The 23,279-nt window shown below is 45.7% G+C and overlaps 1 protein-coding gene across 5 annotated transcripts in view; it reads right to left on the bottom strand.

Annotated features, from left to right (window-relative positions):
- Positions 1–23,279, bottom strand: part of LOC124348823 (homeobox protein cut-like) — a 163,656-nt gene that overhangs the window by 14,179 nt on the left and 126,198 nt on the right. For 4 of the 5 annotated variants that reach the window (XM_046799114.1, XM_046799116.1, XM_046799117.1 and 1 more), the window contains 4 exons: positions 21,217–21,405; positions 12,945–13,132; positions 11,609–11,817; positions 9,847–11,151 (listed from right to left, as the gene is read on the bottom strand). In XM_046799114.1, coding sequence (XP_046655070.1) covers positions 9,847–11,151; positions 11,609–11,817; positions 12,945–13,132; positions 21,217–21,405 — 1,891 coding nt within the window. The remainder of the gene's footprint in view (positions 1–9,846; positions 11,152–11,608; positions 11,818–12,944; positions 13,133–21,216; positions 21,406–23,279) is intronic. The other variant, XM_046799115.1, reaches the window with a different exon arrangement.

Here is a 23,279-nt window from a genome sequence, read left to right as displayed (position 1 = left end):
GAAAGAAAGAAAAAACCAACCTTCAAGAATGAAAAAGGATGGAAGGGCAAAATCGACGACGTTGCCAAAATTTCGAGTTCTCCTTTTGCGTTACGTCACTTTTTCGCGCTGTCACCGATGACTTTCACTTTAAAACGTCTTTGGGATTAGATCGACAAGAGCGGGGGGGGGGGGGCGGCCAATGCGAAGCAGGTATGAAAGAAAATAAACCGACAGGGAAGAAAAGAAGGAGGACGGCGACGACTAATTATTGTCGACGATTGCATACAATCGCTACGGCTGCTGTCGAGACCTTGGGATCCATTGAGCTCAACGGTTGACTGGTTTAGCCAGTGACGCACTTGCACGTTTTTCTTCTTATTTTATTGTCGTTTCGTATAGTCTGTTTTTCGTTGCCGAGCTGTTGCTACCGTGTAATAAGACTCACCCCTTTTTCCAACAGTTGACTGTGCAACTACACTACCTGATATCCTTTTCGTTGGAAGTGGTAAAGACCTTCTTTGTCTCTCTAGGTCATGTAAATATCGTCTTCTTTCTCTTTCACGGGCTCTTTCGGAAACCTTCCTTCAGAGTCTGCCTCCTTCCCCCCCCCCCCCACCGAAAACAGAAGAAGAAGAAGATGGGAATAAATATCTCTCAGCTCAACGGCTAGTAGCTAAATTTAAATCCTCCCGCTGAGCTCGGCGAGTTGCCACCACAACCAAACCGATACTCAATACCATCAGCACCACCACCAACGACCGTCAACGGAAAAGAGAAAAAAGAAAAGAACAAAAAAAAAATCGTCTGACGGTTTGGACTTTTTTTTTTCACGAAAAACAACATACACGACAAACTATCGAGAATGAGTCTATGAGACGCTCGGGAATTTTCATCCGACAAGAAGTTTTTCTCTTCTTCTTTTTGTTTTTGCTCTTTTACACGAAACGCAACCACAATAACAGAACCCAGAAAAGAAAAAAAGAAAAGAAATTTTTCCAAATGGGAAACCGATCCAAATATATCTCCGCGCGTCCCGGAGAATCCCGGGTGCGGATTGCCGATGAGCCTGACAACATTTTCTGTCTCTTTCGGTTTCGTTTTTTTTTTCTCTCTCCCTCCCACCAAAAAAAAAACTTGTTTCTTTTCTTTTTTGTGCGTGTGTGTTGGGTTATTTGACGTTGCACATGTGACGGGATTGATTGGATGAACATGTCACTGCGATTGGCGGCAAATGACTCTTTCAACAGCCGCCAAGGATAGACGATACGTCGTCGTTGGAATTAAGAAAAAAAGAAAAAAAAAAGGTAAATATCAAAAGATCCCGGGAGGGCAGCAGCAGCAGCAAGCCGGGCGAACAAACACGAGAATAAATAAATAAATAGACACAAGAGTGCCATACTACAACTACAACACAGTACAAGGAGTCGTGAAGTAAGTAGGACACGACACACCTTCTCCTCTGCGCCGAAAGATTTCGGGTATTACCGTGGGGTGGACAAGAGAGAGAGAGAGAGAAAAAGAGATGTGTTTCACATGTGTCCGTTAAGAGGCTTAGCAGATCACCACACAAGCAAATGACCAAACCCACTCTCTTTCTCTCTCTCTCTCTCTTCTCGTTATGTATTTATAGATGAAGTGGAGGACTTGGTGAATTTTAAAATGCTTCAGAATTAGAAAAAAAAAAGTCACTTCGGCTTTGTTCGACTTGCACGTTACGTAAGTAGTAGATATATATATCGGGAGAGAAGCAAAAGTTTTTGACTTTTTTAAGAGTCGGCCATAATGGGAGGCGAAGTAGTTGGGGGGGGGGGGGTCTCAATGAAAAGACTAAAGGGAGATGAGAGAAGGCGGAGCTAGAAGTAACTTTTCTTTCTTCAAGATTACCGAGTACGCCGATCCGAGTTATAAGGACAACATCCGCATCGAGGATAGATACAAGTTTCTTCTTATTCCACTGATGTTCCCCTACGTGGGGGAGGGACTTCCCCCCCCCCCCCCCCCGATTGTAATTATTGACACGGCCTCTGCAGCAGGGATATCTGACCGCCGTTCTCATTCAAAGAAAAGAAGATGAAGTGAGCCGGGATTGCCAAAAACGGGCGCTCCCATGGCAATATGCAGAGCAGGTCCGCCGTCGCGCGTTCGTCGTCGGTTCTGTCATCCGATTCGGAGCGATTTCCCTTTCGAGTCGTTGGTGAATGTCTAACATGCATCGCTCCTTTTCTTTCTTTCTTTTCCCAACCACTCCAGCCGGGAGGAAAAGAACAGAAAAAGGAAAAAAAAAAAAGTTTGTTCATTAAGATGGACCTGATTGAGAGAGGGGAGAGCCATCCATTGAGATTGGGATAACAGAAAAGAGCAGCGGAAAAAAAAGGGGAAAAAAAACGAGGTTCATTTAATGATACCCTCGGCGGGAGCGACGAGCGACGCACTAGGGCGAACCCGAAAAAACTTTTTTTTTCCTTTTGATTCGACTCTCTTTCTGTGTGTATATTTGCACGGCTTATTAGATGGACGGATGCCATTGCGACTGCTCTCAAAACTCTCCGAGAAGGTTGGTGGGGCTGATAGTGGCAAGACTTTTAGTAAACTCCCCCTCTCCGCGCCATGTCGGCGGAGCAGAAAACGAATCCTTGATTAAACCTTCTTAGTTTGCATCCGTTTGATAAGACAGTCGTCGTCCATTCGCAGCCATCAGCTCCAGTTTGCGCCAGCGACGACTTTTCTTTTTCTTTTCTTTTTTTAAAAACTAATACAAGGCCAGACTCTCTAGTCTCCCTGGCTGCTTATTTCATCTGTTTTTATCGGTGCTCATCATCATCGACGGGCTAACTAGACGAGGCCAGAGAGCCAATCAACCGCCCTCCATGCCAGATAAAGAGAAATGGTAGCAGCCGGAGTAGTACTCCTACTACTACTCCTACTACTGGAGGGGAGAGAAAAAAGAGAAGAATAGATGAACGGAAGAAGAAGATGGATCGAAGCTATGGCTGGCGGCGTGAACTTTCGGGGCTCATTTCTTCTCATAATTACCCAGAGACTCGCAGCACATACACACACACACACACACACACACACACACACACTGGCTGATATACTTTGATAGTTGCAACACACACAAAAAGGAAAAAAAGAAAAAGAAAAGAGTAATCATCATTTGATTAGAACTCATTTCCTGGAGTGTTTTTTTCGAAAGGGCCTATTGCACAAAAGTTCTTGGAGACTTGGACCGCGAAACGACAATGTCTTCATCGTCAGTTATAAGAAGAACAAGTCTAGAAAAAAAAGGCATCCAGCGGTTGGTTGGTGCCAGGCATTTGGAGATAATGACGACAATCAAAACGATACAGTTTGAGGAGCTGCTGTGTGGCTCCTTGTGGGAAAGGCGGAATAAAAGATGATGGGGACAACAAAAGGTGATTAAGAAATGAAAAAGACACCGCCGCCGACGCCACCTCAACACAAGAGAACGTGCCCCGTGTGTGTGTGTGTGTGTGTGTGTGTTGGCGGTGGTGGGATATCTTCATCTATCGGCTCCCACATTTTCCCCCCGGTCGGTTCGTAACAAAAGACACCTTGATTCTTATAGACATTTTTTTTAACGTTTTCCTCTCTCAGGGGTTCTCTCTTCTATTTGTAAAAGAAGAAGAAAAAAAAAAAGAAACGATTTTTATATTTATACTCGTTTTGTTTTTTTTTGGATCTCATTGCCACAAGAAGATGGAGACATAAGGCGGCGGCGTCGGCGGCGTCTTTCTCTTTGCCAACAAAAACAGTTGCGCATCGGATAGAAAACGACATCGACTGGTAGGAGCATAAGCAGCACAGCACCATCAGAAAAAAAAAGTTAAACAAGTTAATAATCGACGCCGACAAAAGGTGTGATGGGCTCCTTTTCTTTTCAAGCCGGGGCGCGCTATTGTCCCCCCCTCCCGCAATGACGTCATTCACGAGGAAAGTCAACCGTCTCTTTTCTTCCGCCCCTCCGGTCAAAGACGTCAAAAACAAGTAAAAGAAAAAAACGGAAGAGCGTTGCGATCCCGAATCATAATAATAACGCCACGTACACACACACACACACACAGACACACGCGTATTGATACAGTACGGGTGTAGTATATATAGACTGGAGGCAAGGTTGCGCTTGACTACTGGAGCGACTAGAGTCTATTTGGCGTCCAGTTGTTGTCGGACTATTTTTTTTCCAGGGTCTCTCGGCTACCGCCGTTGTTTCGAGAGAGAGAGAGAAAGGGGGGGGGGAAGAGAACAAGAAGTCATCGATTGCCTTTTCGGTTTCTGTATAGACGCGGGCCTCTTTTGATGTCTACTGGCTCGGCTCTCCTCAAGGGGATATGCCCATGATGATAGTTTGAGGGGCTGCTGTCATTTCTCTTTCCCAAGACCGTTGATGATGATGGACGGGGGCGTCACCAATACGGCATCCGTTCGGTTCACTCTCTCATCCGCCTAGCTGCCCGTCTCTCAACCCATTTACACAAGAATAAAATATGGGGTGGAACAGAACAGAAAAGATGGCGCGCCCGCAATGACCCCGAAATCAACCAGGACTGCCGCCGCCGCTGTTACGTTGTGCCCCGGGAGTCGATTGGCGACGGACAAATAATCGACTTACCACCACTACATGGCCACCGCCGCCACCACCACCACCACCGCCGCCGCCGCCGCCGCTAGGCCAGGTCGAGACCTGTTGATCTGACTGTAAATCCCCCCCTGGAGGAGCGACGGGATTGTTCACCTTCCCCTGTATTCTCTGGCTCTACGCGCAATCATTTCTATTAAACAAGAAAATAACAGAGATAATGGGTCCGTGTTACTCTTTCGTCTTGACAGGGAGCCGGGACCCGTCTCCAAACTTCTTCTTATCCGATCATTCTTTATTTTCTCTTCTATTGTGTGTTTGTCGTGTTGCGTCGACTCCCGATGGCGATGCTGCCAGCCATTTATTAGATAAATGTCTCTCGTCCCCCACTTCTTTTTTTTCTTTTCGTTCCTTCCCATTTTTATTGGTCCCGTATTTATCTCCTTTTTTGTTCTGCTGCTCGGAAATCGCGAGCAGACCATTTTTCAAATTGGTTTTTTCTTCCATTTTCTTTTCTGTTGAAAAAACAACCAAATTTCGGTTCAAGAGACTTGTTCATGTTGCAATCGTTGCGGTTGTCGGGAGTTGTTTCCATTCCACCATGTTGTTTTGTGTGTGTGTACTACCAATCAACGGGTACAGAGTAATAAAGCTTCATTTCCGCCCCATAAGCGAGCAACATATACACAAACACACTTGGAACTATTTCTTTTCTCTCTCTTTCTCTCTCTCTCTCTCTCTGTGTGTGTACACCGGTCGCCAGGTGATGATGATGATGGAGAACCGAAAACAACAACCAGACGAAAGGAAAAGAAAACGATGGGGGTAAAGGCGGGGCTTGCGGCCTCCCGGCGTCTTATTCCAGATATTTAAACGATGCATAATAAGTATAACTTCTTCTTCTTCTTCTTCTTTTCATGTTCGAAGAAAAATAAAGAGAACACACTCGGATAAAGAGTTAGAGATAATAATATCATAGCGTGGGTCGATAGTCAAGTGCTGCCGGGCGCATAAGACAACACAAAAAAAAGGTTTTCCTTCATCGGCGATGAAGGTTTGACCGTGGGAGAATTCGTCGGAGGAACGCCACCAACCGCCGCCACCTTTACACACCAAGAGGTCGACATCCCATTCCAGAAGAGAGAGAAAAGAAAAAAAAACTCTTCTTTTTTTTTGTGTTATGATTATTATGATGATGATTTCTTCCCCCCCCCCCCTCTTCTTATTGCCATCTTTTAGTGTGGTGATAGCGGCTCTTGTGGTCCACAGGTTCATTCGCTTCTCGTTTCTTTCATTCTCTTTTCGAGTTATGACTCGAACAAGGACGCAAACCATTCGGAAATGATTGCATCAGAGGTAAAGGCAAAACTACTAGGAATTGCATCGACATTGGAAAGGTTCACCGAGTCACCACACACGGCAGTGATTAGCGGTTTGACTGGCAGCTGATTTTTTTTCTTCTTAGGAAAACTGAAACAAGAAGAACCGGGGAGAGCAAAGAAAAAACAAAAAACCAAAAAAAAAGAAATAGTCAGAAGAAAAGGGCCCCCATCAGAAAATTGTCGAAACCAGTCGACCGAGGAGTGCCGGCAGAGTGCCGACTGATGTGCGTGTCTCTTTTTCTTTGATTCCGTCAAGCAGCTAGCGCTACGATACTACTACTACTCGGGGGACCCGAAATTGTCCGGCTATGGCAAGCTGCTCATTTGACTGGAAATGCCGAAAATATGTCTGGCAGCGGTCAATCATTTCATTTTGGAATTTTCAAAGTTATTTTTTGGATCGTCGTCGTTGCCAACTTGATTGCTCCCCTTTTTTTCTTGTTGTTGTTGTTGTTCTCTCTCTCTCCTCCAACCGATGAGTGGGGGGGGGGATATAAAAATTTAAAATAACCGCGCGCCGAAGTCAAAGAAGAAAGAAACAAGAAGGTAAAAAAAAAAAATGGAGAAATAAATACATCCAACAATTCTTATGCACATATAAAGCTACTACTACACTTGGCCCCTCAAGGCGCTCTATATTATCCAGCCCTTTTCCAACTGCCCCCTATGTTTAGGAAGAAAGGGAGGCGATGTGGAGGCAAAAAGAAAAAAAAAAAACAAGTGAAAATCCTTTCGCTATACCTATAATCTATAGCAATATACATGGCCGTGTCCGTCGTTGGCCGTTCGTCTAGACCGAAACATCATCAAGAGCGCAACAACTTTAGTGAGAGAGACACGGTAGGAGAGTGCGGCGCAACAGGTTGGTCGGCTGCCATTTCGCCGGCGCTTGCCCAGTCAGCCGTTGAATACGACCGATAAGTCATCCACGCAGCTCTCTCTCTCTCTGGCTCTGGCTATGGCTATGGCTCTTATCTCTTCACTCCATTGCTTCACAACGGAATAATGGGCTTATAATTACCGCGTTTCAGGTAAACCTCGAGCCACATGTGAGTGAAAAGAGTCTCCAATACCACCCCGTCTCTTTTACTTTTCTTCTTCCTAGACCTGAAACGATGAGAAAACGACATCTGCTTCTTCATCGAGAAGAAAGAAAGAACGAAGAAAAAACCCACAAAAGGTCGAGTATATACGGCAACAACAACACGCTACACACACAGTAACACACACACTCACGGTTTCCACCTCAACCGATGAATGGCGTTCGGGTTGACTGGCGCAATCTTGCGGCTTCTTCCGTTGCGCTTCTTCTTCCACTTGTTATTTTTATTTTTATTCTTTTCTATTTTACTCGACACAAAAAACATACCTCACAAAATGATAGAACGAGAGTCCGGTAAGTGGTTACTGTAGCATGCAGATGTATACTACTCGCCCATATACACATAACAACACATATCCGATACGAGAAAAAGATAGAGGAGAAGAGACCGGCGTTAGTCAAAAATTCAGAAGGAAAAAAAAAAAAGAAAAACGAAAAAAGATCCAATCAAAACGCTCATTTTGTTCGGCCAAGATTTCCCCCTCACCAGAAAAATATCAAAAATTCTTTCTAATGAAATATCGGGACGAGAGTAGAGAAGAAGAAGAAAAAAAAGACCAAGGAATACCAAGCTGTGTGTGAGTGTGACAGAGACAAGGTATAGAAGCAACTTAAGGGGGGAAAAAAAGAAGAAGAAGAAGGGACTCCCAAAAGTCGTATCAGATCTTGTCCGACAGAAATGACAGGCTTTAAACTATACGAATAAGAGAGAGAGACGGACGGACGGACGGAGGGACGGATGGGGGAGAGAAATGCCGTGTTTCTGTGGGACCGTGAAACATGAGCGACCCGGCACCATCGCTACACCACTCTTCTCCTCCTTGTAGGACTGATTCCGAAAGGACTTGAAATCATCAGCGGTTTGACAAAAGCAGCTAAGAAACGATGGGGCGAACGACTTGTATTTATTTTCTTTTTCTTTCTTTTTTCTCTCTATCCTCCCCTGTTAACGGTGGAATTGAACAAGAAGAAGAAGAAAATAAAAAAAGGAATAATGTAGGCATGAAGGACACCCCAAAAAAAGAAAAAAAAAAAATCAAACAACTTTGGCCCTCCTGCACAGATGGTGCAAAGGAAGAAGAAACAAGGCCAGTCGCCCAATTTGAATGGGAACGTGATGGGGAGACAACACCGCAAAAGAAAGAAAAACCCAGGCCCCCTAAAAGAAGAAGAAGAAGAAGACAAAAAATGTGTCTCTCTTTTTTTTCTTTCCTGGCTGTTGCTGCTGCTGCTCTTGATGGCTTGTCAATATCACGGTCCTGACTCTCTTTCCATCCGTCCCATTATTCAAGAGCCGACAGGGAATGACGAGCGAATGAGAGACGCGCATCAAGGGATTGTCGTCTTCCAACAAGAGGTTTTTCTGACAGTTTCCAAATGAGAACGAGATCAGACACACAAGAGACTAATAACAACACATTTTCGACCTTCTTTTCTCCTCCTCCTCCGCTTCCCCCCATCTTCCCTGGGAATGATGTTAACTTGTCAAATGTGAGCGCCTCATCACTTCATTAGCCAGCGCCTCTTTTTTTCTTCTTCTTCTTTCTTTTTTCCAGGTGCAAAGAGCAAACGGGGCAATTTCATGACCAATAAAGATCGTCGCCATTGAGGCTGGCGACACGCACGAGACTTGGCAAGAGTTCAACCGCCACATTTCTTCTTGAAAAACACAAACAAAAAATTCTACCGTGCGCCTTTTTGACATTTTATTCAAATGAATTTCGGAGAGAGAAACAAAAAGGGGAATGCTTCTTATAAGAAAAAGAAAAAAAGGAAAATAGAAAAGAAAATGAAACGAAACACCAGGATGCGGTTGGCGGCATAAAATATATAGCCCAGTCGGAATGACAACATTTAACCTGCAACAGTAGTGACAGAGCTGCGCCGCACACCTGGCCTTCTCCTAGCTGCTCCTGACTCTACGCTCCTTGATACACACACACACACATGCAAGCGCATACTTGGACGACTACTAGTAGGGCTACACACACATGTGAGACACACACACACACGCACAGACAACCTGTGATGGTAATCTGCTCCATCGTGGATGATTAATCATCCAGCAAAGACCGAAGAGAGGGGCTCGGCTTCTCTTCGGAATGCCTTGAGCTGAATCGACAACAAGTTGAGGGACCAGAAAAAATAAAATAAAAAAGAGAGCCCCTGAACGGGGCCTGCTGTAGTTATAACTGTGTGTCACATCGCCCTTGCGACGACGACGACGACGACGACCTTTTGTATCCGAAACCGTTTCCATATTGACGCAAGTCACAAAAATCTACACACAGTTGAAACTGCGACCACCTAGGCATTTCGAATCGATAGCGAGCGATGTGGAACGAAGCCTACAACAAGAACCGCCGCCGCCGCCGCTTTCATTAATTGGATCAGATTCATCTGACTAATGACTTTTTCACCCTTCAAACTTTTCCATTTCTCATTCCCCGTGTCCCGTTTTTTCTTCCCTTTTCTTCCCTTCCCTTCCCTTCCCTTCTTCCTCCTTTGGAACTGCAACTCTGACTCCGGCTACACATAACCAGCTCCGAAAAAGAATAATCGATATTCATAATATTCATCGAATATATATATGTACATTATATATTAACAACTGCGCTGATTGATGATCAAACTCTGCCCATTAGGGCGCATCAGTGACGCACGCGGATGTTGATCAACACGGCCCAGAAAATGACGACGGGCAAAAAGAAAAAGAAAAATTTGACATTTTTCTAAATAAAACGAGAGAGAAAAGTCAAATGATTTTGTTTTTTTCCTACCTTTGCGTGGAATGAGAGACTTGAGGAGCAAAATGGCGGCTTCGTCGCAGGCCCAGGCGTGCATTTTGCGGTAGGAATCGCGGCCTTTCTCCGTCAACTTGTCCCAGGGCTTGGGCTTGGAGAGGAGCTCGGAGACGGTGCCCTGCGAGAGGCCGAGGACGAACTTGGCGAAGAGTCGCTGGCCGATGTTGTGCATGGAGAGGAGCTCGCGGACGCCGCGCGAAATGGCCAACGTGTCCAGGGCTTGGCTGGCGTAGCGCTCCATCGTGGCGCGCAGCATCTCCTGGAGACGGGCCTCGAGCGGGTTGCTCTTGGCCAGTAGCGATGTCAAACCTTCCGGAAGGGCCATCAGAGAGGCTAAGGCAGCGGCCGACGGTCCATCGCCACCGTCTAGGCTACCATTTCCTAGGCCACCGCCGGCCAGGCTGTTGACGCTGCCTGGGCCGCCGAAACCTGGGTAGACGCCCCCGCGTGTGATGAACTCTTGCTGCAGCCTGGCCAAATGAGAGTCTTCCCAGCTAGGCCAGCCGGGCAAAGTGGCTACGCCGGAAGAGTTGGGCGTCGAAGAGTTGAGTCCCTGCTGCTGCTGCTGCCCGGTAGGAGTAGTCGGGCACCTGGGAGTCGTCGTTACGGTGGGTGTAGTGGCAGTTCCGTCTCCGGCCGCCGTTGTCGTTGGTGTCCGCTGGCCATAGAGACTACTGCTGTTGATCTCTTCGCCACCGTTGTCGCTGCCGGGGCTGGACGCTCTGGCGCGGTCGGGCGACGCCATCCGTCGCTCCTGTTGCTGTTGCTGCAACTGCTGCTGCTGCTGCTGGTGATGGCTCAGCATGGAAGCTTCCAGCGATCGCCGCCAGTGCAGGAGCATGTCCTCGTTGAAAAAGTGGCCCAGCGAGCCCAGGCCGCCCAAGACGGGGTGGAAGACGGGCGGCAGGTGTCGCGGACCCATCAGACCCGATGCGGAAACGGCGCCGACGAAAGGCGAGAACGGCGGAGGTGGGCCGACGTGGGCGCCGACTGAGGCGGCGGCCGCCGCCGCAGCTGCCGCTGCAGCCGCCATCGGACTGTTGGCCAGTCCCAAACGCGTCGACGAGGGCATCGTGTCGTTGTCGTTGTTGGCCGTAGAGTGATCGGCTTCACAATCTGCCGTGTTGTTGTTGTTGTTGTTGCTGACCGGCTGGGCGACGCTGGCGTCGTCTTTGGAAGACAAAACAGCCGGACCGGGAGACGCCGACGAGGAAGACGACGGTGGAGGTGATGGAGGTGAAGTTTCTTCCAGCGGAAGTGTCAAAGTCTTTTCTTCTTCGCCTGATGATTGGCGTGTGTCGTCGTAAGGGTCAGACGGGAATAAGAGCCAACAGAGAGAGAGAGATACAGAGAGGATGAGCAACCAGTGTCGCCAGATTTACGAGCAAATACTCAACCGGAGGGGGCGGGTTAAAAAAAAGAGATTCGTGTGTCTGTGTTGCGATTTGTCGTTGGAGGAGATTTTTTTGTTATTCCGTATTCCGCGATGGGAAATCATAAAACAAGATGAGCACGCGCAAGAAAAAACCGGGGGAGGCGTGTCAACATCCATTCAGCAATACCAAAAAAGAAAGACAGAAAGGTTGCGAAACGAGTCCTTTTTTGGCCAGAAAAAGGGTCGCCCGTTTACCTTCACTCGGCTAACACACAATATTAATAATTATATGAACATTATCAACTGGGGGTTTCGATATGAGGGGAGAACGAGATGAGAAAATTTGGCCAGACGACCGCTTACCTTGCAGCTCACTGTTGGCGACTTTGAGTGCCGTGTTCTCCGACTGGAGAGCTTTGTTGCGTTCCAGGAGCAAGACCTCTAGCGGTTTGTTGCCGCCGGCTAACGCGGAAGTGGGGACCTTGTCCGATTTCTTGGCAATGTCCTGGTCGTCGTCGTCGTCTTCGTCAACGGTCGACGACAGGTGCGGAAACTCGATCGATTTCAAGATACTGCCGAAAATAGAGCGAGAGAGAAAAGAAAAAAATAAATAAATAAATAAATAAGAAATTCTGTCAAGCTCATCGTTTACAGCCGGCAGATTGGCTACGTCGACCAGTGACACAGACCAATCGACCGTGTAATTAAACGAGATTCTCCCACACACACACACACGTACAGAAATAGACTCGAAATAAAACCAAATGAACTACTACCACCATCTAGAAGGTCAAAGAAGACGGCCAGAGAGAGAATAGTGAAGGATGAGAGGGGGCTTACACCATTTTCTGTAGGAATTGTATTTATTCGACGACTATTCTGCACAGCCCGAGCGGCTAGAGACCGCACGGATCAATCGGATTTCTCTCAAGACGTTCAAGAGAGAAAGAGAGAGAGCGGAAAACAGCCGCACCATCAGTCTAGCCAGTCAGCCACATTCATATTGAATGGTATATAGGCAATCGTTGGTTGGGGGGGGAGGCTGTTGGAGGGAGGAAAAAGGAGCTATTTGCATGATCCGCTTACATATCACAAATATATTAGACTCGTTTCTCTCTTTCTCTCTCTCTTCGTGGTTACTAGTACGATGGATGTAGACTCTATACCAGCCCCCTGGCCTAATAGAGAGGAAGACGTAAATATTTCAAGCACTTTTCTCTCCCTCTTATATATCCTCCTCACCCAATACACTAAGGAGTATGGCGGAAGGGGGTCTGAAGAACGAGGGGTGACATATTTACGGCTTCAGAGATCGATATATATCGAAAGAAATGAATGTGGTATTTGACTACTTTTTTTTTTTTTTTTTTTTTTTTGGTTTTTTGGCCTTTTGTTCTTATTTCCATCTTTTTTATTTCTTCCCAGTGTTTTGTCGACATCCTTGACGACGACAAAACGTCGTCATATCGACGAATAACACAATACCGCCGAGATGCCGAGCTGGGGATCGGGTAGGATCGCGGGATCGATTGTGATGGGGGGCCATTGATATGTCGAATCAAAACGACAAAAGAAGAAGAAGGAAGAAGAAGAAGACGAGGGGAGGATAGAAAAGGAGAAAGATGATACAACAACAACAACGACAACAAGAGGGCAGAATATAATTCTGTCTGGTCGCTTGGGTTACACAAATAGTTACCTGAGTTCACGGCGGATTTCCTGGTAGTCTTTTTGCGCTTCGAGCTGAGCTTCCAGTCGCTGAATGTGTCGGCCGCGCACCTGCAATTCCTCTTCAAAGTTTGACAGTTGGCGGGCAGAGGATTCGCGCAACTGGTTTAACGTCGACTGCAACTTTTGAACGTCCTCGATCAATGTCTGAACCTGTTTCTTTCAACAACAACACAACAACAAAAAAGACACGACCCATTAGAAATCGAAGCGTCCACAGTTTGGCCAAGTCGAGATATACTCCACACACACACATACGCATAAAAGGTTTAAAGTTAACTTTGACATGGAATGAATTAAGTTGTCCTGTTGGCACCCGTTACGCGAAAAAAAAAACCCTCCTGTCTCACTCAAAAGTCGGTTGCCTTCTCTGCGCTCGTTTCGGGAGCGACGACAAGTTGATCGCCCGAGAGCAGAGAAAGAGAGAGAAACAAATCCGGCCGGATGAAAAATAAAAACGCGGGAGAGAAATGTTTTATCTGGTGGTGTGAAAAAGGGCAGGGGCAGCAAGCCATCAAGTTATTAAAAAACAATGGAAACATTGAACGTGATCGCTCTTCGGTCATGTTCTTCACTTATACAACGGCCCGCTCTTTTTTTCGATTAGAGGGGAGGGGGGTTGTTGTTGTGGCGGTCGTGGTGGTGGGAGGTCAGCAGTGCTCACCGAGGTGTCGGCGGGAGTCACGCCGAGGTTAAAAACAGCCGTTGCTTTTCTGGTTTTTTTCTTCTTTTTTTCTTTTTGACACACGACCGAGGAGCTGCGATCATTTGTACCCAAAACCCCGACCGCAAGCCAAGAAAAAACCCCCCCAAAGAGTTTCCTCAACCGCCTTCTTTTTTAGTTTCACACAAGGGCCGTCGTCGTTGCCTCTCTCGATTTATTTTAAACGCAGGGCATCGGTTACTCTCTCTCTCTCCCGCAACACAAATCGAGTTCCTGTGCTCCATTTTGGCTTGACTCTTATCGAATTTCTTTGCATATCAAATCATCGCAATGGGAAACAATTGAAGCCGAGAGAGAGAGAGAACGTCGCTCGGGGTAAATGTCTCTATTAAAGGCAGCACGTTCGGTCGTGAAAACGCGTTCAAAAGTTCACTCGCCGAAACCGCCGTTGATTTCTTCCTCATTCGGAACAAATCAAAATTTTCTGGCAGAACTCGACAGACAAATGGGGAAAAAAAGATCATTTTGAATAGTTCCATTTCAAAAGTGGTTGGAAATGCTGGAGTCGAAAGATTTAAAATTGTTCCAGTCCGTACATATAGAGAGAGAAGCCAAGAAGAATTCCCAATTTTCACCAAAATTACATTTCCCTATTATTCGGTTAAGAGTCGACCAAGTGGTCGTGATGGTGGATCTAACAAAAGAGATATTCATTGAAATTGATTCAGGAGTGAAGAAGAAGAAGAAGAAGAAAAAGACCGTAAATTGAATTTGATATATACGGGCGTCCTCCCCGCTTATTGTGAGACCGAGTCCACTATGTGTTAAAAGTTTTCATTAACATTTATTTGATTTATCAAAATTGAAAAAAAAAAAAAAATAATAAATTTTTTTTTTTTTCTCTTTTCTTCTTTCTCCTTCTACACCACCACCAGCATCACAACCCCCGGAATGGACATTGCGGATACCCCTCAGCGCGATGAGAAGCTGGGGAGGGAGCCACAAAGAATAGGAAAGAGAGAGGAATCCGCACCTCTGGATCATTGTCCGGCCGGGTAGATTGAGCTTGCCAAAGGAAAATGAGGATAGGATCGGTAGAGAAGAGCTATACGTCCCGAAGAGACCGTGACGGCGGAGCCAAGAACAACAGCAAACAAAAGAAAGCAAAGGAGCTATTCATCGGTGCTATGCGGCGGCGGTGGTGGTGGCAGGGAGCCCTGTGGCGCAATATCCACACACACACACACTTGTATATAAATACAAAGCGACGTTTAAAAGGGAAGAAGAACCTCATCTCTTCGGTCTGTCTCGACTCTCTGCAGAAGAAGAAGCTGCCGAGCCTGTACCACCGCACCAAACGGAAAACTCCAATAAAAAAGGGCGGCGTTCGCTTGGTGGTGGTGGTCGGGGGGAGTAGGAGGAAGAAGAAGAAGAAGAAACAACAACAACCGAAATAGACCGCTACCGCCGCTTTACTTTTCTTCGACCGGAATCGACCGAAAGAAAGAGAAAAGAGACACAAAACAAAACACGAAAAAAAAAAATCCCCACAAAACAAACAAGACGAGAGAAGAAAAAAAAGATCCAGAAAAGAGCCACAGCTCTTCGAGTAGTTTTCAAAGTTGCCCATTTCCCATCCGCTACTTTTAGCTCTCGACCGAGTCGACACAGAACGCAAGATAGATACCGACCCAAGTCAATAGTTTGGTTATAGACTCTGGTAGTAGTAGTAGAAGTAGTCTCTTGTTTCCCTCATTCTCCTCCCATGTTTTGACCATCTTCTTCATGCACTCTCCTTCCTCCTCCCACCGGTCGTCTTGTTCTTCTCTTCTTTGGCTTTTTTTTCGGCTACTGTCTTTTTTATTCTTCCACCTCAAATCGTTGGGCCGTTAACTTTCGGCAAGAAATAGAAAAAGCATCTCTCCTTCATTCCATCCCATGAATGGCTTCTCCGCCGGATGCATTCCGACCGACTAAAGTGTCACTAAGAGAAAGAGAAGCCTAGATTGGTTACTAGCAGCTCCACCATTCTCCCTACTGAACACGCCGTTTTAAGTGTTTAGTGGCAACAGCAGAAGCTTATTACTTCGACATTCCCACAATCTTGGAAACAACTTTTGGCGGGATGTTTGAAAAAAAGAAAAGAAAAGCTGGAAATTTGTTTTTATGTGCGGATACTAATACTAACCCAAGATCTCTCTATCACCCCCAGCCGTCCAGGTAGCAGTTCAACCTATAACTATGCTAACTTTACAACTTCTTTTTTTTTTTCGTTCTTTTTGAAGCTGTTTCTCATTTTTTTTTGTAGAAAATCAATTATGTGATTTACAACCGTACAAGTCAAGTCGTTTTGTGGAAGAGAAACGGGCGAGAGGGAAAACCTTGGCTCGATCTATAATGATTATTATAACGGCCAGTAGTTATGACGTTATATTCTTTTCTCTTTTTCAACTTCTTTTTTTTTTTTCTTCTTCGAAGGTTGTGTATAGCCACTGCTACAAGTATAGTATATGTACGTGACTGCCGGTCGGTCACAGTGAATTTCCTCTTTCGTTGCAGTTGCGCGCGGCAGTCGCCAAAAGAGTCTCTACCGAACGAAAAAGAAAAAAAAACCCTTTTTTTCCTTTTCCCCCCTTTAAAAATTTATTTGTGAGCAAAGTTACGAGCTATAACTTGTGTACAACAACCGAGGGAAATTACCCGGAGGAATGAGACTCGGCTCTTCCGAAAAGGAAAAAAATATATATATATAATACCAAACGAGTCAAAATCAAATCAAATAAATAAAGTGGCAAATGAAATGAAATGAAACAAGAATTTCATTTTTTTCTTTTCTTTTTCCTTTCGCTCCGAAACAGAATTATTTTTCTTACTCGATCGACGATCAAATAAAAAATAAATAAAAGAAAATTTCTTCTTTCGGAGTCTTCCTTTATATATTGAACGCGTTCATTTTGTTTGTTTTGGCTTTCTCTCTCTCAGTTTCGAGAGAGAGAAACGAGAGACTCGACTTTGCCGCAATGTTTTTCTTTTAAACACACAAACAACCCGGGGTAAATAACGCGATCGGTAACACACATACACACAAGAACAACCAGACAAACACAAACGTCTTTTTATATATTTTTATAAATGTCTGGGGGGTGTGAACACATCACCTGATTTATCGGCAAAGACCATTCGAGCGAATGAAATATTTTTTCTTCCGGGGGGTTGAAAAAAAAAATTGGTGTGGGCACTGTGTTTTACATAACTCGTATATTATCACGCGCAGCGTTCGGGAGGGAGAGAAAAGAAGAAAAAAAAAGAAACCTCGACACATCGTCTATGCGAGCCTATACTACTACTACTAGTAGAGCTACTAACCTTCCACCTCCTCCCACCCATCTAAACCAAACCCTAAACACATTCTCGGTCTTCTTCGGTTTCAATCTTATTTTATTTTTTTTATTTTTCACTTTTTCTAAACTGGCAATCTTTTTAAGACTGACGCATGACTTTGTCCTCTTGCATTTATATATAAATAAATATACTACTTCACAGCGATGATATTTCATTTCCGAAAAAAGAAAAAAAACTGAAAAATGGTTAGTTTCCCCCCCCAAAGGTCGGTGGCTTATGCAGCGACACGATCGTTTTAAAGAAAGTACACGCGATACCCTCAACGCTCAAATGTACACACACACACACACACACACACATTGGCTATGTTTTTGTTCGTTCCATTCGTCAATGGAATCAAGAAAAAGAGAGGAACGGGTTAGCCGTGCGGTCGAGAAAAGGGTGTGGAGCCGCTGCACCAAAGGGCGGGGCACTTTGTGTGTGTGTAATATTACGTTGTAGAGTTCGCTCTGTGGCGCTGGACTTTTGGTGGGGGGAGGCTTTTGAAAACGGAGGAACTCTTGGACAACAACAACAACAACCGCCAAGCCAAGCCGAGCCCGAAATAAAAATGGCGTTTTGATAGGAACAGAAACTTGATGAAAACGACACACCGGGGTCATCCATCATCATCATCATCATCATCGTGCAACATAGAGAGAGAGAGATGTAGGGCGACGAAAACGGACGGGCCGACCCGGGAAAAATAAAAAATACAAAAAGAAACTCATAGTTCTGTCCTGTCAATATGCGAGAAGATAGAGAGGATGACACTCCTTTTCCGCTCCCGACGCCTATAACTCACATTCAACATCCGCACACAGGGAGAAATGGAGGCTAAGAAAATGATCAACAACCGGCTGCTGCACGGCGCCTCTTTTGGCTATCGTTTCCAGTTCCATTGATAGGCCAGTTCCTGCCCATCTTCTCTCTCTACACCCAATTCTATTCTGTCCGTTTTCCCCCGACATGATGATCGCGGATGCACCATCGAGTCCATCAAGACAACTTTCGGTCGGGCCGCGCGTCCGCACAAACCAAAAAAAGAGAAAAATGAACGTGAGTGTAACAACGACGCCCCAGAAATTCGTCAACCATCGTTAACAAACTTTTTCTTTTTCTTGTTTAGATGGTCAGTCCGTCCGCTGGAAACGGAATTGTTTTGTTTTTTTTTTTCCTTTTTTGACCAATTTTTAACGCCAAAGCGTCAAATTCGTTCGTCGACCGTTGGATAAGAAACAAGAAAAGAAAAAGTTATTTCCGTGTTGTGTGTGTGTGGGGCAGGGCGGCCGGCCGTTTCAAGTCGCGCGATAATGAAAAAAATCAACAGCCCAACAACGCAGAGAGAGAGAGAGAGAGAGAGAGAGAGAGAAAAGAATCTAAAGAGAAGTTGACAATTAGACGACGATGAGCGATATTTGCTGGTCGGGTGCCACATTTTCCAAAGGAACAGACCGGCGATGGAAGAATGTAACGGACGCTGGGCAAAGTTAACGAGTGCGTGACACAAAACAAATCAAACAAAACATAACGCACCTAACCAAACAGACAAGTCCTGTGTCCCCCCTTTCAACTTTTTATCACGACCCGAAAAAAGTCTATATGAACATCATCATGAGAGTTGAGCCGTCGGCGCTGGAAACAAACTTTCAAATATGGAAATGCATTTCATTTTTATTTTTTATTTTTATTTTTTTTTCCTCATCAGTCTCGTCCCTCGTCTCATTTTTTGGAACAACCGAAAATTAGTCCGGGGGAAGCTCAAAATAAATAAAAAGTCCATTTCATTCGTCGTCGTCGTGACCGAATCGAAAAATTGGCTGCGACACGATACATATCGAGACGACCCATCAAGGGCCGGGCGCGCTCGCGGATAGATAGATGGATGCGATAGGATAGGATATATATACAACAACACTGTGTAGTAGATGGATGGGGTTGGAAATGAGGGGACCATTCCGTGCGCCCGATGGACCCCGCCATCCCCCGCGCCATATTTTTGGGGTTTTTTTTGTTTTCGTTTGCGTTATTCTTCTGTGTGTGTGTGTGTGTTTGATGGATATACGGGTAGGGAAGAACCGAAAATATAACAAAAGATAGAGCGAATATGTACAAGTAATATATAAAGAGGGCGGACGATATTAGATCAACACCCAAAAGAGAAGAGACACTGTGTGTGCTGTGTGTGTGTGTGTGTGTCTGGGTGTTTACCGGAGACCACACCCAATTGTGTGTATGGTGTGTGCATATAAGAGAATTAGGAGAGAAATATATACACCCTCCAGCGAATTGGATATCCCAAGCTCGACAATATCGACTAGCTCTCTTTTTGTTTTCTCTCTCTTGTGCTGTGTTTCTAATATCCACACACACACACACGACGACCTTACCCTTACCCCCACGACGTCGTCAAACAAGTCAATAAATCCTGGTCGCATTTAGCCGCAGGCTCCTACATGTTACGCACATTTTTATATTACCTTCATAAAAATAGACGAAAAACAAAACAAAACAAAAATCCCGCTCTTTTCTCTCTCTCTCCCTCGAAAAACTAATCAGCTTGAGACTCCCGAGGTCCGTTCTCCGTGAACTTGCACCCCCCTCCCTCCCAACATGCCATTCTCTTCCCTATAGCTCTCGTCGCGTATGAGCCAGCGTCGAAAATGATCACACATTCGGCGCTGGCGACGTCGTCAGACACCACACACCAGTAGCAAATATAAAAAGAGACGAACGGACGTCGACGGGAGAGAAACAACAAGGAGGAAATGCACAAGAAGAGAATAAAGTGGGGGGGAGGGGGGGACTTGGTTGTGTGTGTGTGTGTGTATGTGTTCTGGTTATTGATTAGCCCAAAATGCAAAGCGCGTTCAAACATATGGTTCTTCGTCTGCCTCAACTGCCCCCCCCCTCCTTTCCCCCCCGTTCATCCGCCAGAGAGATGGAATTATGCGCTACGGGGGCCTCTCAATGGATGATGGCCCGGCACAACAACAACAACAACAACAACCAGAAACAAAAAGAGTTGGGACGGGCGCGCTCTTCATGACCGGGGACAGACACAGGGTGAAGAGAGAAAGAGATATAAAAGCAAAAAGGGATACACACGTACGTATACAGTATTCTAATTCCCCCGATAGATTTAGTTTGAATAACCGGGCGAAGAAGAAGAAGAAGAAGCTTCCCTACAAAAGAGAGCGAGAGGAAAAGAGAGGCGGCCCGCCATATACACACACACAGACGACGCCCCGGCTTATATGCATAGTGCGCTCGGATTGCCATTGCATATTGATTATTGGGAGTAGTAGTGTAGCATTGGTAGAGCGGCATCGGTCGCTAGCTTAGATATAGCCGAGCAATGAACGAAAGGGTGGAAAACGGGAGGGGGGGATACAGCCAACGTCGCCGTCGTCGTCGGGCTGACTTGCTTGGCGTCGGGAGGCCGATGAACGGGCGAAACCCCCCTCTATATCCCTTGGGTCGGCTTCTGAAAGGGGGGGAGTAGAGAGAGAGGGGGAAAAAGGAGAGACAGAGACACTTCGGGATTCCTCGCATACAAAGCGGCTTTAATTAAAGTTACAACACACTCCCCTCTCCACCCCACCCACACCCCACCCATTTTAGTGCGCCCAGCTATACAGACTCAATCTCCTCTTTGAGCCTTGGCTCTCTCTCTCTTTCTCTCTCTATTGTCGGGTGGGTGGTTGAATGCCATCGTCTCTCTGGCTCTCTATGCGCGTCTATATATATCGAGCCGTATCGCTTTAGACGATCGGCAATCCAATTCTCGGCGGGACAAAGTTAGTCCAGTGTCGGGAGAAACAAGAGATCGCGGCGCTACCGACGCCCGCCGGATCGAGCGCTTTCATTCTCTTGTTTGATTTTATTTCTCTTTTTGTCTGGTTTTTTTGTTTCATTTGAATAATGGAAAACATACAATTTCCACCGAAAAATCGTGGAATAATTAAACAACGACGGTGGGGGGTGAAAAAAAATTGATCGAGTCTATCAATGAGCTTTCATTTCTTCAATTAAAAGACTCTCATGAGGTTAATTTCATTTTTTGTTGTTGTTGGTTTCCCCATTGGGCGAAAAATAATAAAAAATAAAGGAACTCGGCAGGCAGAAATCTAACGACGAGGAAAGGAGAGCTGGTGCGGATTTTTTTCTTTTTTTTTAAATGATGGATTGCGCTTACCTCTTTTTCCTTGGCGGCTAGTTCGAGTAATGAAGGTCTGCCCATCACGTCGAGGGGCGTGTCCATGTTGGGTGGAGGTGGAGCTTCATTGGCCTGATCGCTGCTAAGCCGCTGCCGCTTGCTGCTGTCTTCAGCTCTCTCAAATTGTTCTTTGAGCACAGACAATTCCTTCTCGGCCAATACAGCGCGCTGCAAAAACAAAAAAATTTCAAAAAATTCGTGACATTAATAAAAAAAATATAAAATTTCAACCAAAATGTCAAAATTCAACAATTTAAAAACAGGTTCAAATTCGATTAACATTTCCCGTCAACCCCAATTTTTTTTTTTCAAGGGAACGGGTGTTGGGGAGGATTGGGTTTTGCGGTCACTTGAAATTAAAAAAAAAAAAAAAAAAAAAAAAAAAAAAAAAAAAAAGACCAAAGGCCGCGAGATTGATTGAACCTTTTTCTCTTCACGCGCCCAAATACACGGCCGCAAGAAAATAAAAATTAAGAAAAAAAGATTGAAGAGATAGAAAATGCCTTCCACTTTTGTGGTAAACCATCGGGGGCCCACCTCCCGTCAAAAAAAAAAGTCAATTGCTGTACCTATTCTTCACCTTGCGGCCGTTCGGGACTCGCTTCATTCACGACAGGAGCAACAGCACGACATGTACGCGTACACACACACACACACACCCTCATCGGGATCGAATAACAGGAGGAACCCCTTTTCTGCTTGGCTATAAAGAGGTCGGATATATAGTGGGGAGGGTCAGCCCGAAAGGTCGTCCCGGCACAAAAGGTCGTCCCCCTTTTCAGACCCCATAGTCCCGCCGATGTAATGCCGACGGATTTGTTGCGCCGGGGCCCCCATCATCACCACGCTGCGGCTAAAGAAACACAGCCAGGTCTTTAAGGTGGGTAAAAACTAAAAAGAGAGCCCCTTATTTCTTTTCTTTTCTTTTTCCCCGAGTCGGAACTTCTTCTTCTTTTTTTATCAGCCGGGCCGCGTTTCAATTAACCGCACCATTAGTGGCGGTGGCGGGTTTCGGTCGGTCGGTCGGTCGGGATTTTGATTCTTTTTCTTCTTTTTTTTCTTTCGGCCGCTATAAAAATGGAAGGAAAAGCGGGTTCACAATGAGAAAAGAAGAAACTGAAGAAAATTTCAAGGGACTAACGCTAAGGACTGGCAGAGAGTTTGCAGGAATGAACGCGTGCGCGGTCGGGAGAGCGCAACATGTGGTGCGTGAATTTCATTGAAAAATAGCGGCAACAGCGGCGACCGCAGAGAGAAAAAAAAAGAAAGAAAAAAATAAGACAAGATTTTTCTCTTCTTCTTCTTCCTCGACCGAAGAACCAATCAAAATCATGTGACGTGATCCGTGGAAATCGAAAGAACGTGAAACCCATTGCCGGAATCATCGCCATTACAGCGACTGCTATTTGCCATTGCTACCATCTGTTATCCAGCGAGCAGGAGGGACGAGAACCAACGAACGAAAGGTGACGCTTAACGACATCCGCGTGTACCCCCATGTCGAGGAGCCAACAAGTTTTTCTCTGAAAATATTTTAATATTAAAATATCGGGGTCGCGAGAGACGAATTCAATTGGAATGTCGATCGCTCCCAAACTCTTTCCCTGGACATTGGTGCTCCTCCTGCTGAGTGTCTATACATCTGCGGGATAAGAAAAGGGGAAAGGCAAAGGAGGGAGGGGAGCGGGATAAGAGTGTAGAGAGACGGAAGAACAAATAGATAGATATCAATAAAATAAAGGAGAAAAAGAAGCGAGAGAAGGTCAATTGGATGAAAAGATGGCGGTCAGATCAATCGACGCGCACACACACAAGAGAGATGGAGAGAGAAAAAGGGAGAAAGAAAAGCGATAGAGAGATAAGAGATGGAGAGGGGGGGGGGCTGAAGTGTTTCCGCCGCCGCACAGTCAACGGTGGGTGGCTCAGTGGGGTGGAGATCACACGGCCAAAAGCGGCTGCAGCAACAGTCGATCGGAGATCAATAGAGCGTGTTATCTACGGCCGCTCGAGCGCGTTCGATGAGAAGGAATGGGGTGGTGGTA

This window comes from Daphnia pulicaria, chromosome 7, assembly GCF_021234035.1.
Source record: "Daphnia pulicaria isolate SC F1-1A chromosome 7, SC_F0-13Bv2, whole genome shotgun sequence".
Lineage (NCBI taxonomy): Eukaryota > Metazoa > Arthropoda > Branchiopoda > Diplostraca > Daphniidae > Daphnia > Daphnia pulicaria.
Note: the sequence above shows the minus strand (reverse complement) of the source record. Positions and strands in the feature narration are given on the sequence as shown.